Below are 16,820 nucleotides of genomic sequence, written 5' to 3' on the forward strand. Positions count from 1 at the left end.
CGGGACAGCCTCACCGATGCACGTAGGTACGCAGGTACTGAGGGGCATCATAGTTGACGACCAGCTGCACGCCCTGCACGTCAATGCCTCTAGCGGTGGCGTCTGTGCTGATGAGGCTGGGGAACACCAGGGGCCGTGGGCCCTGCCTGAGGCCGGGAGCCCCTCTCCGCCCCCTGCCCGGCCCTGCTGGGGAAGCCACCACACTGAGGAGGTGGGTCTCCCGTAGGAAAACACCCTTCAGAGGGGCCAGGCTGGTACCTGGCGGGAGCATTCCCCTCCCTCTTTCCAGGTACTCACAGCTGAATCTTGCCCTGCTCAAACTGCTTCAAGACGGCCTTCCTCTGGCCAGGCCCGCAGCGGGAGGAGAACTCAGCCACGGTCACACCTCCAAAAGCCTGGACGAGCAGGAAGAGCCTGGGTGGGAAGAGCCGGAAGGAGCTGGGTGGGCAGCGCCTGGAGCCTGCCCCCACTCTGTTCCCCTCTCCTCCCCCTCCGCCCACTTGGGCCTCACCTGTGCGAGTTCTCGCGGGAGTTGGTGAAGCAGAGGACCCTGGAGAAATTCTTCTCCAGGATCAGATGCAGGATGGCCAGTGGCTTAGTGCGGAGGCTGCAGGGCACATAGTGGTGCTGTGGGGACAGCACAGGGTCGGCCAGGCCCCAAGCATCTGAGGCACCCCCTCCCCACCCCTGCACGCCCCACTCACCGAGAGCCCTGCGGGGAAGGTGTACTTCCCGCCGGAGTCCCCGTCCTCATCAGTGTCTCTGGGGCCCCTGTACGTCAGCCCCGTGGAGAAGAGCCGGGGCCGGTAGAGGCCCAGCTGCTGCAGCTTCTCAGGATTCTGCGTCAAGGTGGCCGAGAAGAGCAGCTTCTGCAGCGGCATCTGAGGACAAGAGATACTGAGAGGGAAGCAGGAGATGAGACAACAGTCTTGGTCTAGCCAGCCGACCTCCAGAGCCCTGGCCACCCTCCCGGATACTGGCCGCCCCAGAACAAACCGGACCAGACTGGGGCCGAGGCAGTCTCGGAGACAGAGGGGAAGCACGACGGGGCTGTCCGCAGGCGGCCACACCGAGTGCAGGGCAGAGCTCAGTGTCAGGTACCTGGCGGCAGTGGTGGCCCGGGGTTGCCTCCTCTGTAGCAGAGCAAAGGGGTCCTTGGCACCATCACTCGGGAAGGCCGCCTCCACCACCCGGGGCAGCCAGGACTGGTGCATGCTGTCTATCATGCGGTCGGCCTCATCGATGACCTGGGGGAAGCAAGAGGCCTGGTGTCTGGTGGCGGAGGTCTGCATTGGCTCCAAACCCCAGCCTTCCTCCAGGAGTGGGACTTACCAGGAAGCGGAGGTGCTGGAGGCTGAATCCTGGGGTCTGGTCGATGTGGTCCACCAGGCGACCAGGAGTGGCCACCACCACGTCAGCCAAGCAGCGGAAGCCGTCTGCTCTGAGGAGCGGAGTGGCTCAGCACAGGGCCCCACGCCGACACCCCCCAATACCACAGGGAACCTGCAGACAGGGTTCAGAGAGCCGCTCCCTGTTCCCTGAGGAGCCCCCAGCCCCGCAGGACCTACGTCTTCTGGACGAGACTCTCCTGCTCCTTGATCAGTGACTTTTGCCCAGTGATCAGGGCGACACGCAGAGGAGTGGCATCTGTGTAGATGTTGAACACTTTGCTCACCTAGAAAAGGAGCGGCCGTCACCAACCTGGTACAAAGCACCACAGCGATACAGATCCTAGGTCTGACCTGGGGACGTGGGGTGCACGTACCTGCTGGGCCAGCTCCTTGGTGGGCAGCACAACCAAAGCACGGACCTGGCAAACAGCTCGATGTAGCAGGGCCTGGTGGGGGGAGACATGACAACCACCTGTGTCAGCAGAGCCGGCTCCCTGCCTGCAGAGCCCACTCGGAGGGCGGGGGTCCTTACACTCACCTGTACCACCGGAATGACAAAGGCCAAAGTCTTCCCACTGCCCGTTGGGGCAGAGACACAAAGGTCACTGGGCTGGTAGCCACCTCTGGCCACCAGAAACCCGTCGGCTGTGCTCTCCAGGAGGGCAGGAATCACTGCTGCCTGGACTGGACAAAGAAGGATGAGACACGGGTCACGTTTGTGCGGGAACATCCAGAATCAGCACAGGCACTGAAGTCAAAGGTAGCCTCACCCTTCACCTCTGACTTCTAGACTAGGCTGTTCTCGCTCAATGACAGCACCGGAGCCTCTAGGAGCGCCAGGCCCAGGTGGCCAAAGATGCCAAAAACTCAGGTGGCACTTGATGCTGGACGTGCCTAGGGGCCTGTGTTCACGGCTGCTACACTGTGGCCTCGTAGGGCTCTCGGTGAGGAGGCTCTTGAGAGCGTGCGCTCCCCTCCCCCCCGCCCCGCACCTGGGAAGTAGAACGATATGCCATGAGCCCGCAGTTTCTTCTGCATGTCAGGGTGGACTTCAGGGATGTCCTCGACAGGCACCAAATCTTCAGTGACACTCTTTCCAACACAGCTTGGCTCAGCCAACCACGATGGCAGGAAAGGCTGGACCTACCGTAAAGAGAGAGAGACCAAGTGAGTACTCCGGGGTCCGCGGGGCTAGGGGAGCAAGACCCGCAGAAACAAAGGACTCAGGTACGCAAGCTGAAGAGACCACAGCAAGGCAGGCCGACAACCCTATTTCCCAGCTTCTCCCCCCACCCCACGCAACCTTTAAAGGAATTACACACCAGAAAGTGCCACTCCCCTGAGCAGAACCACCCTGGGGGGCTTCCTCCCACACCTAGGATAACATCCACACCCAAGGTGCGCCTGCAAAGCCATCCAGGATCCGGCACTCACCTGCCCCCAACCTCATTTCCTATCACTGGCTCTACCGTAGCCACATAAGCCTCTGTTCCTACACAGAGAAGCTCACTGCTGCCTCAGGGCCTTTGCGCTAAATCCGCCTTCTGCCGGATGCTCACCTCCCCGGTCCATCTTACCCGGGCTGATCCCAACTCAGTGTGGACCTGCACACGGGCACAGACACGAAGGGGCCCCTACGCACCCTGGCAAGCCCACCGTCTCCTTCCTGGCAGCTCGGTACTGACTCACTGAAAACCTCCACCAAAACAAAAAGAAGACTACTTAAGAGCCCGCTAGAAACTCCATTTTTTTCTTTTAACCAAGTAGCTGAGCACAGAACAGAAACTTCTTAAACACGCCCACCAAGTAAGAGAGAGTAGCTTTAAGACCCGACTGTGACGACAAACCTACTTACTATATCACAAAAACCTTTCTTTTTTTATGATCAAAGCAAAAATACTGAACTTGCACGGGACGCGAACGCCCAAAAAGACACTGACAAGCCGCGCAGCCGGGGGCGGGGACGCGCCCTCACTGAACACTTGCGCGCGCCCCCAGGCGCAGGCGCGGCCCTCCGAGCTGCCCCGCGAGCGGCGGCAGGACCAGCGACGACCACCGCCCGCGGTCCCCGGCGGAAGCAAGGTCGTCGAAGGCTCCCTCCGCGCCGCGGGCCGCTCGCCCACCTTCGGCGCTCTGCTTCTCCCACAGCCCCCGAGCAGCAGGGCCCGGGCTGGAGTCCCCGGCGCCTCTCCGGGGGGCCGTCCGCCTGGGTCCTCCGGCGGCCCCGCGCCCTCGGCGTCCGCGCCGCTCTCTCCGGGCGCCCCTTCGCTGCTCCCTGCGCGGCAGAAGCGGGCCAGGGCGGCGCGTCAGCCCCGCGCGGACCCGGTCCCACGCCCCCGCCCGGCCCGGCCCGGCCCCACCTGCGCTCTCGTCCTCGCCGTCCGCTTTCCGCCGCTTCCCCCGCGGCGCGTGCGGGCTCCCCGGCGCCCCGCCGCCCTCGCGCCTCCGCGGTCTGCGCGGCCGCCGCCGCCGCCGCCCCGCCGCCCCCGACGTCCGCGCGGCCTCCTGCTGTTGCGGCTGCTTCTGTTGCTGCCGCTCTCGGGCACGGCACTGCAGCCGCTCCAGCAGCGCGCGCGCCCGGCCGTCCGCCTCGGCCCCCGCCCCGGCCGCCTCGGGGCCCGCGTACCGCGCGACGTGGAAGAGCGCCATGCCGGCCAGTCGCACGCCTCCGGGTCAGACGCGCCGCGATGAGCGCAGAGGCGCAGGGCGGTGACGTCGGGGGCAGGGCGGCGGCGGCGGGCTGGAGGCCCCGGGCGCGGGGAGGTGACGTCACAGCGGGGGGCCGGGCAGCGGCCGCCGCGTGCCGGAGGCCCCGGCGCGGGGAGGTGACGTCACGGCGGGGGGCCGGGCAGCGGCCGCCGCGTGCCGGAGGCCCCGGCGCGGGGAGGTGACGTCACGGAGCCGGGCGGCGGCGCGTGGGGCGCGTGGTGTCCGTGGCGTGGGGCGGCGGCGGCGGCATGGAGCGGGACCCCGGCCCCGAGGGCGCGCGCCGGGCGCTGGGCCGCCTGCTGGAGGCGGTGCTGGCGAGCCGCGGCGAGGCCAACGCCGTGTTCGACATCCTGGCCGTGCTGCAGGTGGGGGCGCGCGGGTCGCGGTGGCCGGGGTCCCGGCGTCGGAAGCCGGGGAGGGGGGGGGGCCTTCGCGGGGCGCGCAGGCCGGAGGCTCGGGTGGGCGGGTGACGGGCCCGGGCGTGAGGCCGCAGTGGGGCGTGGGGGGCCCCCCGCGACCAGCCTGTTCCCTCAGGCCGAGGACCCCGAGGAGACCCAGGAGGCGGTGCGCGCGTGCAGCCGCCTCTTCGGGGCCCTGCTGGAGCGGGGAGAGCTGTTTGTGGGCCGGCTGCCGTCCGAGGACTCGGTCATGGCAGGTGAGCGTCCCCGGGGCGCCGGGCTGTGCCCTGGCTGCGGGCCCCCGGCTCTGGGAGGGCGGGGGGAGACTTGGCCCCTAAGCCGCAGCGCAGGGACCGCGGGTCGGTGGAGGGGCCCAGAGCCCACGGTCGGGGCAGAGGAGGATGGTGCTGGGGGCGGGCGGGGGGTGGGGGCAGAGACAGCCCTGCAGCCCGGTTACTACGGGGTCTGCTCTGTGCGGTCAGCATCCCACGAAGCTGGGGCCGTGCGTCCCCACCCCCGGTCGTTTAGGTTTTGGGGTAAAGTGAGGGGTGAGGGACTGTGCCCTCAGGGTAGGAGGTTCTTTCTTCCCACCCCAGATCTGGGGCCACGGTGACTGCACCCATTTCCCCGGTGGGGCCGAGTGCAGAGTATCGGGCACGTGTGGGCTGACCCCCTTGCTCCCCGTAGGGTCCCAGGGGGCTACGCGCAAATACAAGGTGTGGATGAGACATCGGTATCACAGCTGCTGCAACCGCCTGCAGGAGCTTCTGGCTCACCCCTCCTTTGAGGTCAAGGTGAGTCGCGCTGACTGCCCCCGGCGTTCCCTGCACCGCCAGCCACAGGCTGTCCACACGCACGGAGGTGGGGCCAAGGCTGCCCGCGTCTGTGTTCCTGGGCCCACCAGAGGCCGTGTTCTCTTGTCCGGTCGGCATTCTGGTGGCTGGATTTGTTTGTGTGCCGGTACTTGTGGGAATGCCATGTGGAGCGAACTTGGGTTTGTGTGCTGGGGGAGCTCTGTGGCCATGCCTGCAGTGGGCGTGGCCTGTGGCCGGTCGCCTCGGCCACTCTGTTACCCGCTGTCCCCAGGAGCTGGCTCTCAGCACGCTCATGAAGTTTGTGCAGCTGGAAGGAGCCTACCCCCTGGAGAAACCTAAATGGGACGGCTGCTACCTGTTTCCTCGGCAGCTCTTCAAGGTGGGGTGCACGGGGGTGGGCGGACAGAAGCCTCCGGCCAGAGCTGGAATGGGCCCTGGCGCAGGTGGCTAGTGAGTGCCGTGCGTTTGCCATACCCTCCCCTGCAGGAGGGGTGAGGCTGCCGGCTCGGTGGTCTCCTCGGGCAGTCCCTGGTCGTGGGGCTGACGCACTAAGGCCCACCTCCCTGCTCGGCACCCAGGCAGTGGTGGAAGGCCTGCTCTCTCCGGAGAACGACTGCTCGCTGCTCCTGTCCCGGTTCCAGGGGTACTTGGAACACGACGACATCCGCTACCACGTGATGCGGGCAGCCACGGACGTCGTGGGCCGTGTCGCTGACAGGTACCCAGAGGTGAGCTGGCTGGGTCCCATGGCTGGGGGCTGGGTGGGTGGTGGTCATGCCTGTGCTCAGGTTAGGCTTTGTGCAGGTGCCGCTCACTTTCTGGAACAACACCTTCACGCTGTTGTCGGCTGTGAGCCTCCCCCGCCAGGAGTGTAGCTTCTCCACCTTCTACGTGAAGCACGTGGGTGAGCGTCCTGGGCAGGTGGTTGGGCAGGGGCACCCAGTGGGCTGCCTCCTCTCCCGCATGCCCGCTGATCCCTACCTTCTTTGCAGAGCTGTCGAGCACGTGGAAGGTTGTTCATCTGAAGGTTAGTTGCTCCGGAGGGGTCGGTGGCCTCCCTGGGAGGGGGGTCCTTTCAGAAGGACGCACGTGTGTGCGACGGGAAGAGAACTAGCTGCCCCTTACTTGGCTTAGGCAGGCGCGGGGTGCCACACAGGGACCCCTCATAGGGACCGGGAGCGGGGTGGGGGAGGCACACAGGTACCCGGTTCCCAGGCTCTCAGCGGGCCCTTGTTACTGTGGGCAGTCACAGACGCGATGTTCCTCTGCTCCCGTACAGCTGGGATCCACGCAGGGCGTTTTCTCTTGTCTAGTACGGAGTTCTCGGGTTTGGGGTTTTGAACTCCTCCTCCCACAGGGCAGCGGGGAGGCCATGTGTCTGGTGTCCCCGCCTGGGGGCAGGGGGATGGGGTGGTGCCTCTGTGCAACTGTGACACCGCATCTGCTGTAGGAGCACAGGAAGGCGTTCCAGCTGATGTGGCTCGGTTTTCTCAGGCACAAGGTAGGGCGGGGTGGGGCGGGTGGGGAGCGGGCGCCCCCTGTCTGGGTCCGTATGGGTCAGGGGGTTCTTGGAGTGGGGCAGGTGCACCCACACCTGCGGCTTCCCGGCAGCTGCCTCTCAGCCTCTACAAGAAGGTGCTGGTGGTCATGCACGACTCCATCCTGCCGCACCTGGCCCAGCCCAGCCTCATGATCGACTTCCTGACCCGTGCCTACGACGTGGGTGAGTGCTGAGCTCCCGGGCGGGCCTGTGTGTGCTCACGGACTGGGCTCCTGCAGCCGTGTGGCTGGTGGGCCATCCTCAGGAGTCTGCTTTCCCTCCCGGCCTGGTGGCCTGCAGCTTTGTTGGACTCGCCCCCCGGGCTGGAGGGGTGGGGTGGGCTGGGGCTTCACCGCCACACGTGTGTCTGCAGGGGGAGCCATCAGCCTCTTGGCCTTGAATGGACTTTTTGTCCTGATTCACCAGCACAACCTGTGAGTACTCATCCTGGAGGCGTCCTCAGGCCGGGGAGCCGGCTGGGCTGTGCCCAGGGTGGTGGGGTGGGGGTTGGGCTGGAGAAGGGCTGGGGAGGGGACGGAGCCCCTGGAAGCCATCACCTGTCTCTTCATTGCTCCACCCCTGTGCCTGCTGCTCAGTTACACTCCCCCTCCCCTAGCGAGTACCCCGATTTCTACCGGAAGCTCTACGGTCTCCTGGACCCGTCCGTTTTTCACGTCAAGTACCGGGCCCGGTTTTTCCACTTGGCCGATCTCTTCCTGTCATCCTCGTGAGTGCCAGAGGCGGGGCTGAGACCCGGAGCGGGGCCTGGGGTGCCGGGTGAGGGGGTCTCACTCACAGCTACCGTCCCGCCCAGCCATCTGCCCGCCTACCTGGTGGCGGCCTTCGCCAAGCGCTTGTCCCGCCTAGCGCTGACGGCGCCCCCCGAGGCCCTGCTCATGGTCCTGCCCTTCATCTGCAATCTGCTGCGCCGGCACCCTGCCTGCCGCGTCCTCGTGCACCGCCCTCTGGGCCCTGGTGAGTGCGACTGGGGGACCTGGGGGACCTGGGGGGCCTGCCCTCCCCCAGCAGCCAGTACACCGGGGGCCAGTCGTGGAGCAGGGCCTGGGTCTCGTTCCTAGAGCTGGATGCCGACCCCTATGACCCTGAAGAGGAAGACCCCGCCAAGAGCCGAGCTCTGGAGAGTTCGCTGTGGGAGCTGCAGGTGAGCACGCCGGGTCCGTCACCCACCTCCTGGCCCACCTGGGTGTGTGCCGCCTGCGGGTCTCCTGGCTGCCCGGGGCGGGGGTGGTGGTGATGTCACACGTGCTCTGCAGGCCCTCCAGCGGCATTACCACCCCGAGGTGTCCCAGGCCGCCAGCGTCATCAACCAGGCGCTGTCCGTGCCTGAGGTCAGCATCGCACCGCTGCTGGATCTCACAGCATTTGAGGTGAGGGGGGGATGCTGAAGCTTGGGTGGCCGGGGTGCGGGGACCGCGCAGTGTGGGAGCGTCCATCTGTCCGTCCCTTGCAGGTCTTCGAGCGGGACCTGAAGAAGAAGGGCCAGGAGTCGGTACCACTAGAGTTCATCCCCGCCCAGGGTCTGTTGGGCCGGCAGGACGACCTCTGCGCCCAGCACTTCACGCTCAGCTGACCCTGTGGCCTCCCCTCCCCGCCTCGGCCCCCATAAGTGGTTTCATGGGAGAGCCATTGGGGTGGGCCGTGGGTGGCTAGGCAGGGGTCTGGGGAGGTGCTGAACCCGTCTACTGGCTCCTGTGGTGGCTGGGTCCACAGGTAGACGTCCACAGTGCCAGCCACCCTATGTCTACCTGCAGCACCGCGCCCCCCCCCACTGGAACGTGGTGTCCAGGGGTCTCTCCCTCCGCTGAAGCCTGGTGGGGAGGGGGGCTGCAGAAGTGGCTCCTGCCATGGGGCTCCAGGTGCACTGGTGTGGCTTCTGCCAGCCCTGCAAGCTTCCCCGGGCACCCCAGACTCCCCGGGGCCCTTGTATCCAGGGAGGGTCTGGGCCACGCCCCCCACCTTTCCCGTGCAGTTGGACTCTTGTGACTCAGGAGCGACAGTGAGGGCTTTGTCCTGGTTAGTCTTGGGGCGCACAGGGAGCGTACATGCCCATTCCTGACCAGGTCCAGACGAGGACACCTTTGTCCCCTGACCCCCGGGGTGCCGGAGCGTGTGTGCCCCGTCAGAGGGAGTTAGCTGGAGGCCGCTTCACCCTTCCATCCTTTCCCCGAGCAGAGTGGGCACCGGCAGCCATGGGCCAGTGGCTTATTTTGTGCCAGGGCGTTTGTTCCTTCGAGGCCCCGTTTCTGCCAGGCGAGCCTGCTCCTTGAGTCTGGGTTTCCTCTTAAAAAATCTGCTTTTGTCTGGGGACAGAGGAGTCATGTGTTTGACGGCAGCTCCCGTGGGCTGGGGGGGCTGGCAGAGGCACAAGTGGGGGTGGAGAGCCCGCGAGGGAGAGAACCCCCCCTTGCCCTGCAGCCTCCTGAGTTCCCGGCATACCCCCACCCTGCAGGAGCGCCCTGGGGTCACAGAGGGCAGTCATTTGGCCGGTTTGGTCTCTGGGAGCTGCTCCTGTGGCCTAAGACCCTGGTGTGCCTGGTGGGGGCTTTGCCCAAGGGGTGAAGGGGCGCCTCTTCTCTGTACAGGGTCGTGTGAGTCAGGGACACTAGCGCCCCACCCCCCAGCTGGACTGCCCTGGCTCCCTGCCAAGCTGGTTCCTGCCCCAGGGCCTTTGCACTGCTGTTGCCACAGCTTTCCCCTGGTCTTCAGACCCCAGGCTGAGTGAGGCCTTGCGGAGTGGAGTTACATCCTGTGTGTAACAGCGTTTTGTGTGTCCCACCTGGCACCTACTTACCTTCGTGGCCCGGCTGCCCTGCAGCAGTCCACAGACTGTCCCTGCCCGCCTTCACGGGGACCGAGGGAGGCTCGTTACTGACCGGCCTTGTCTCCTGGCCCAGGACTTGCCTGGCTCGGAGGAGGGGCTCATGCACATTTGTGGGGGATGGTCTCGAGGCTCCTGAGTGGCCTGCTACCAGAGGTCATCAGTGCCTTGCCTGAGCCTCGGTGCGGGGACACCAGGGGGCAGCGTGGTTGGGCTGAGCCCTCACCCATTAAGAAATTGATTTTTTCCAAGTTAAATTATAAAAGGCTTAAGCAGGTTTTTATTTTTTTCCGAAATTCAGCATCGTGTGTTCTGTGTAGATTTTCTCATTCTGGCCGATTCGGGGACTCCCATGCCCTGGACACCTCAGTCCACTACCACCGCCTGACCCTCAGGGCTGGGCAGTTGCATTTTGCCACATTGGTGTTGGGTTGGTGTTTCTTTTTTATTTTACTTTATTTTTTTTCCAAAGATTTTGTTGAGTGAGTGAGCAAGTGTGATGGGGTGGGGGGTGCAGAGGCAGAAGGACAGCAGATCCCCTGCTGAGCTCAGAGCCCAACGGGGGGCTGGATCCCAGTACCCTGAGATCATGACCTGGGCTGAAACTGAGTTGGACGCTCAAGCCACTGAGCCACCAGGCCCCCGGGCTGGTGTTTCTCCACCTCCCGTCCTGGTTGCCCTTTGGGTGGTTGCCTGAGCGGACGTGGGGTGGGGGCAGGGATGGATGGAGGAGCCAGGGCAGCCCCGCTGGAGTGGCCAGGACAGCCTCGGAGGCTTCTGGGCTGGGGGCCTGAGCCCCTGACCGACGTCGGGGCTTCTGGTCCAGGGGATATTAGAGCTAGACAGTCAGGGGCTCCTGAATTCTCTGGGATCTGAGTGTAAGTGCTGGGGTGGGGCCTGGGGTCTGCACTTGTAGACCCTCCCCTGCCAGGCAGTCACTGTCCTAGGAGGTCTGCACATCCTGGGGAGAGTCCGCGACACTGCTGGGGGACAGCGTCTGCGTGGAGGACTCTTCATACCATTCACGGCTCCCAGCCCCCCTTCTGCGGCAGCCCCAGGGTCAGACATGGGGGTTCTCAGGGACCCCAGACTGGCTGTGGGAGTCAGATGTCAGGGGGTCTCGGGGACACCAGACTGATCATGGGGGTCACGTGGGGGGTCTTGGGAACCCTGGACTGGCCGTGGGGGTCAGATGTGGGGTGGGTCTCGGGGACCCTGGACTGAGTGTGGGGGTCAGATATGGGGGTGGGTCTCAGGGACCCCGGACCCACTGTGGGGGCCAGACGTGGGGGGTCTCGGGGACCCTGGACTGGCCGTGGGGGTCAGATGGGGGGTCTCGGGGAAATGGGTGTATATGAAGTTGGGAAACCCCTGAAAAAGGGCATCCCTGCAGCTGCTCCCACACCAGGCAGTAAGCGGGACAAAGCCCCCATGATGGGAGCTCATAGGTCATCAGGCAGAGCAGGGCGAGGGATTCCTCCGGAGTAGAAAATGTCAGTGGAGGCCGCCTTGGATGGAGTGCCCAGAACTGATGTCCAGGCCCTGGGGGCAGCAGGGGCAGGCAAGAGCCTCCTGGGTAAGGGAGGACCAGCAGCCTCCTGTATGGTTCTGGGATGGCGTAGGTGGGTGATGGAACTTTCAGGGAGTGGGGGAGGACAGGTAGTGAAGGGGGGGCACTTGGGGGTCCCAAGTGCCACGGTGTGTGTGACCCTGACTCCAGGGTCGGTGCCCACGGATGGCCCGGCCCTTCCCTTCTTCCCTCCACTTGGGGCAGCAGTGGCCTCCCTGTGCACTCGGCTTGTCTGCCCCCATCACCGTGTAGCCACCCCGAGTGTCAAATGCTACTTCTCTCTTCCCGGCCCATACATCTCTCCCTGACACCACCCAACCCAGGGGAGAGGGGGGACCCTGACCGACGGAGACCTCACTCCTGTTGTATACAGAACGGGAGCTGAAAACAATGTATCCGTTTGCAGAAACTCAGGGGTGTGGCATTTCCTGCCCCGGGAGGAGGTTCACGGGGAGCTGGCCCTCTTGTTCAGGGGGCCAGGGACACAGGGACCCTTCCTGTGCCCGTGAGCAGCTCCCTGAGCTCCCCGGCTCACTGCCCACCTCCCGGCGTGGAGGCTCCAATGCCTGTGGGCCCAGAGTCTGAGCAAAATTCAAAGGTCTTGGGCCATCGCTGAGGCCGGTGTAGACTGAGCACCTACTGTGCGCAGGAGCGTCCTTCCATTCGGTGCTCAGCGCACACACCTGGCCAAGCCTCTCAAGGGAGCCTCTCCCTCCCTCCCTTGGTCTCCCATGCCCTGTCCCCTCCAGGAGGTGAATGGGACTGGGGGGCAATGAGGTCACGGTCACCTAGGTCATGCAGCCGGGCTGATGAGATGAGGCGTGTCTGTCCTGGTGATAAGAAGCGCTCACGCCCCTGCCTGGCATTTAGCAGATTAGCTGCAGACAATTCTATGTCAGCAGGCGTACTCCTGGGAGGTCAGTCAGCGAGAGGAGCTCGGCGACATCCCCCCGTCCCCCGGAAGCGCTTTCCCGCTGCACTGTGCCCCTGCACCCCATTTGCTCGCCTCTGCAGGGGAGGAGATGGTCCGTTAATGGAAACTGCCAGCCTTGCTGCCGCTTTCAGGAGCAGGGTGGTGAGGGTTGTGGCTTCGGCCTGCACGCCCAGCCTCAGCTGTCCAAGTGCGCAGTGGGCTGTGCCAGGTGCCAGGGCTGCACCAAATTACTCCAGCGTTTAGCGGCTTGAACCCAGGTCTCTGCAAAGGGCCAGAGTGGCTGGTGTGGCTCCGCGGCCCCATGCAGCAGCTTGCCCGCACCACTGCGGAGCATGCGGGGCACAGGGCATGTGTGGGCCCCAACGGCTGTCCGCAAGGGCAGGCGGGCGGGTTCGGCCTGTGGGTCGTGGCCGACCACGCCCTGGCCTGGTGACCTCTCTTCCCTTTAGAAGCCACGCCGTGTGCCTGACTGGGCGTCTGGAGATGGCTCCTGTCCACGGACGTGCAGATGAACCTGGCCTCCAGGAGGGACCAGTGACGTCCCCTGCCCGTGGAGGAATCAGCTTTGCGTTGGGGGAATTCCTTCAGGGCTTCCTGCCAGGCCCGCACCCACGGTTCCCCTTGGGGATGCTGGACTGTCTTATAGGTCGCCTTCACCTCGTTACCCAACAGTTGGACAGACGCCTTGACGACGTTTCCTGTACGTCTGCATAAGACCCCGTGACCTCAGTCCCAGGCGTGGCCATGCTTATCATGCTGGCGCCCATTCCACTTCGCCCCAAGCCCCGGAATCCCCCTGGCCCCCTGCCTTGGAGGCGTGACAACCCAGCACGCGCTCAACCCCCTTCTCTGCTGACACCAGAGCATCCTGTGCCCTGTGTGTCCCTGGAGTTGCGATATTGAATTGTCTGTCAGTCAGTGTTGATTGCTTTTGCTTTGACTGTGGAGAACATTTGCTGGTATTTCAGTACTTAATTTTGTTAATTGGACACAACCGATTCTTGAAAATTGGATCAAATACTGGATGTGCAGCAAGATGTTTGCTACCAGCAGAACGCAGCAGGGTCTGGGACCCTGCAGGCACCCACCAACCCCTCCCTCTCCACCCCTCTCCTCCCCTGGCCCGCAGCACCCGGCCCATCGTGGAGGGTGGGGATGGTCGCCAGTGGCCCACTGTATGAGTGCAAGAAGGTGAGCAGCTCCCCGGAGATCTGGACTTCTTACTGGAAGAAGCGGGGATGGGTGCACAGCGGCCAAAGAGCAGATGCCCCGACCCCGTGCTCGGAGGGGCCGCCCACTGTGGGGTCTTTGCGACTGCTTCTTCCACAGAACATGATGTGGTCACGGTCCATCCACGCTATAGTGTGGCCGCTGGTCCACTCCTTTCGTGGCCAAATAACATTCCTTCGTGTGGATGCACACGTCGGGTTTGCCCAGTCGTCGGTGCGGGGACTGGCCAGCCGTGGAGCTGTCCCCCAGGCAGGGGCAGACCCGAGGACGTCTGGGACAACGTGTGCATTTCCTGCAGCACTTGGGGCGATTTCTCAGGCAGGGCTCCCGCCCCTCCGTTTGCGTTACTGTGTAACAAAGCACCCCAAACTCAGTGGCATCAACATTTTATTGTGTCCCCAAGCCCCGCGGTCAGGGCGCAGATGGGGCCCCACCCGGCGGCTGGACTAGCTGTGTGATGCCTGGCAGCTCTGGCGGGGACAGTGGCGTCTCCCACCCGCGTTCTGACGAGTGCGTGGGGAAATGCAGGTGAGCTGCTCTGGGGCCATCCTCACACAAAGCCAAGACCTGGGGCTGCAAGCACCCGAGGTGTGGTCTCTGCAGGTCTGAAGCCCAGAGGTCCTAACGCAGGTGATTCAAGGCAGAGCTGTCTCCAGAGGCTGCAGGGGAGGGTCCTCCCTGGTCTCTCCAGCCTCCGGTCCTGGCCGAGGATCCCATCCTGTGGCTGCATTCCTCCCACCCCTGCCTCCGTCCCTGCCCGGCCCCTTTATCCACTCCCTGAACCTGGGCACTGTCCCCGGGGACATACAGGGCACCCCGCAATCCCATCCCTGTGCACCTAGACCCTGCTGGGGAGGGCCCTGCTCCCGCCACTGCAGCCGGGGCCATGAGGAGTCAGTCTGGCCCTGGGGGATGAGCGCGTGGCGGCCCAGGGCCCATCAGGCTCCCGGTTTACAAAAAACTGCAGCCAGTTTTAGGCGGACTCCTTGAAGGACATTCCAAAGGGAAGCACTCTCCGTCCTGGGGGTGTGCATGTCTGGGGGGCTGGCTCCACCCAATAGGCCACAAAGGGAACCCACAGACCAAGGCGGGGGTACCCGGGCCTAAAGGGGCAGCGGGTGCCGAACCCGGGCCTGGGAGCTGGTGCTCAGAGACGCTTGGCATCGGCGGATCCAAGTCGTATCCCGCACGACGGCGCCTATGGCCCCTGAAGCCCGAGCTGGACAATCTGGACTGCTGCTCAGCAAGGGTCGAGAGGGACGGTCGGGCTGCCCTCCAGAGGGACACCTGGGAGCCTCCTTGGCTGAAGAGGCCCGGGAGCCCATCGGGCAGGCAGTCCCCCCGGGGGGTTCAATGTACCACCTCAGAGACCGTCCCGGGTGGGGTGCCTCCACTCTGAGGCTGGTCAGGTGCTCTGAGGGGGCTGGGGCTCCACGGGACTGGGGTGCCCCCTGGAGCTCAAGGTGGGCTAGCCAGGGGCAGAGGGCACAGTGCAGGCAGCGCAGGGGGAACAGCGGCGGGACCAGGAACAGCGCAGCCGTGGGAAGAGGCCGGGTCACAGGAGGAGACTATTTGGGGTTACTGGAATCGGCCTCGTTCAAAGCCTGTGACACAGAGGCACATATGCCCCCCGAAGGCCCATCTAGAGACAAGTGCACTACCTTTCCAGCGATGGGTGGAGGCTGGAGGGCCGATGAATCCTCCCGCAAAAGACCCCGGGGAGCCTTGAAGGCTCGGGAAGCCGGGGACGCATGGGGTCGACAGGCCGGATGGAGACCGACGGCGGCCGCATGCAAGCCGCCAGCTCAGAAAGAGTCTCGGGGTTGGGATACCTCCGCCCGGAAGGCTCTCCGGTGGTTCTGGTGCGGGCCGAGATCCACGGGCAGAGAGACATCCGGCTCCCGCCGCACAGGTGAGGGGCGCCTAGCGCGCATGCGTGAGCCGCGCAGGGGTGGGCAGCCAGGGGCCCAGAAGAGCGCGAGCGGGCCGAGCGGCGGGGGAGGGGGCGGGCCCCCGGGATCCAATCCTCTGCCTCATTCCCAGCCCTAGGCTACTCACCTGGGCCTACTTCGCCCCCAGAGGTGAAGCTGGAGGAGCGGGGTCTGCCTTGGTCGCAGGGGCCCGGGAGGCTGGCGGGGTGTTTTTCCAGCAACAGACACCTGGGAGCCTCGATGCCTGGTCAGCCCGGGACCCCGTCGGGCAGGCAGCCGGTTGCAGGGGGACTGACTGTACCGTTGCAAGCTGCCCCCTGACAAAGGGTGTGGGGGTGCCCGTTTTATTCGGGAGGCTGCTGGGGTGATCCCGGCTATCCCGAATCTCCACCGGTTTCCAGGGCCTCGGGCTGGCTGACAGGTGCGTATGGCGCTTTTAGGAGCCGCCCGAGTCAGGGGAGCCCGGGGCGCGGCTGGTGTGGGGTGTGGCAGCGACCCCAGGCTGGGCTGGGCGGCCCACACGCTCCACCTACTTGCAAGCCTGCACCTGCGCACGTGGGCGTGTGTTTCCCTTTCAGCCGGAGCTGGGGGAGCCGGGCCTGTGTTGCCAGGGGGGCCTGAGTCCCCTGACTGCGCTGTCCTTCTGTGAGAGACCCCTGAGGGCCCAGAGTTCGGGAGAAGGCGGGGGCTTCATCAGGCAGCCAGTCCGACGGGGACGGAGCTGGGCCCCTGGAAAGGTGCCTCTAAGAAAGATTGGGGGGGGGTGGCTCCCTCCAGCCTGGAGGCTGTGCATGTGGTTCCAGACCGTCGGGAGCTGGGCAGGCTCAGATGACCCCAGCCACCTTCTGCGGGCTGACGCGGTGCTTACTGAGCATGCTCCAGCCGCACAGGTGCGTGGAGCCAAGGATCTGCTCCCCGGCCAGGGTCTGGAGGGCGGCTTGCTTCACGGCAGTAGCCTGGTGGGATACATGGCATCTGCCTGTTTCCAAGTGCGAATCCACACAAATGCCTGTGTTTCCCCTGAAGGCAGAGCGGAGGGATCTGGGAGCCTTGCAAGACCTGACGGCGGCGTGCTGACCGTGGTACCCTCAATGAGCGGCACCTGGGAGCCTGGTTTGCTGCAGAAACCCGGGCCTTCCAAACAGTGAGTGCACCTGGGGACTGACTCGCCCCCATTTCCGGGGCTGCCTCCAAAGGAATTTCAGGGGTGGGCTCCCTCCATGGTGGACACAACGCAGAGGTGGCCGGAGATGGGTCCTGGCTCCCAGGGCAGTGACAGGGTGAGTACGGTGCAGGTGTGAGCCTCCCAGGTCAGGGGAGCCCGGGCCGGGAACAGGGGAGGTCGGGCGAGGTCGGGACACAGGAGCAGACCTGTGTGCACCTGCACGTGCCCAAGTCCAAGCCCAAACCTGCACAAACACACTTGTGTCCCCCTGAGGTCTGTGGGGTTTCGGGGGCCAGCA

At 64.9% G+C, this 16,820-nt stretch overlaps 2 protein-coding genes across 4 annotated transcripts; one reads left to right on the forward strand and one right to left on the reverse strand.

Annotated features, from left to right (window-relative positions):
- Positions 1-6: 6 nt before the first annotated feature.
- On the reverse strand, positions 7-4,081 carry DDX51 (DEAD-box helicase 51). Of its 2 annotated transcripts, none has more exons than XM_025861649.2 (12): positions 3,752-4,081; positions 3,515-3,666; positions 2,384-2,534; positions 1,930-2,075; positions 1,766-1,837; positions 1,569-1,675; positions 1,333-1,441; positions 1,102-1,247; positions 705-897; positions 512-627; positions 298-414; positions 7-116 (listed from the first exon to the last, which is right to left on the reverse strand). In XM_025861649.2, exons 1-12 carry the CDS (start codon positions 4,038-4,040, stop codon positions 11-13), a joined length of 1,704 nt encoding a protein of 567 aa, XP_025717434.2. In that variant the 5' UTR covers positions 4,041-4,081; the 3' UTR covers positions 7-10. The 2 variants fall into 2 exon arrangements, with proteins under 2 accessions (XP_025717434.2, XP_073746657.1); XM_073890556.1 differs by having other exon boundaries at positions 7-183.
- Positions 4,082-4,288: 207 nt separating this feature from the next.
- NOC4L (nucleolar complex associated 4 homolog) lies at positions 4,289-9,967 on the forward strand. Of its 2 annotated transcripts, none has more exons than XM_073890555.1 (15): positions 4,289-4,465; positions 4,594-4,755; positions 5,186-5,292; positions 5,585-5,692; positions 5,892-6,041; positions 6,118-6,217; positions 6,306-6,340; positions 6,764-6,814; positions 6,925-7,036; positions 7,227-7,287; positions 7,470-7,580; positions 7,668-7,828; positions 7,933-8,015; positions 8,128-8,241; positions 8,325-9,967. In XM_073890555.1, the coding sequence occupies exons 2-15, from the start codon at positions 4,749-4,751 to the stop codon at positions 8,442-8,444; spliced, it is 1,320 nt and encodes a 439-aa protein (XP_073746656.1). In that variant the 5' UTR covers positions 4,289-4,465; positions 4,594-4,748; the 3' UTR covers positions 8,445-9,967. The 2 variants fall into 2 exon arrangements, with proteins under 2 accessions (XP_073746656.1, XP_025717435.1); XM_025861650.2 differs by having other exon boundaries at positions 4,635-4,755.
- Positions 9,968-16,820: the final 6,853 nt, after the last annotated feature.

The sequence above is a fragment of the Callorhinus ursinus genome, unplaced genomic scaffold (assembly GCF_003265705.2).
Source record: "Callorhinus ursinus isolate GAN/ISIS: 27379988/994484 unplaced genomic scaffold, GSC_fseal_2.0 scaffold797, whole genome shotgun sequence".
In the NCBI taxonomy this organism is placed as follows: Eukaryota; Metazoa; Chordata; class Mammalia; order Carnivora; family Otariidae; genus Callorhinus; species Callorhinus ursinus.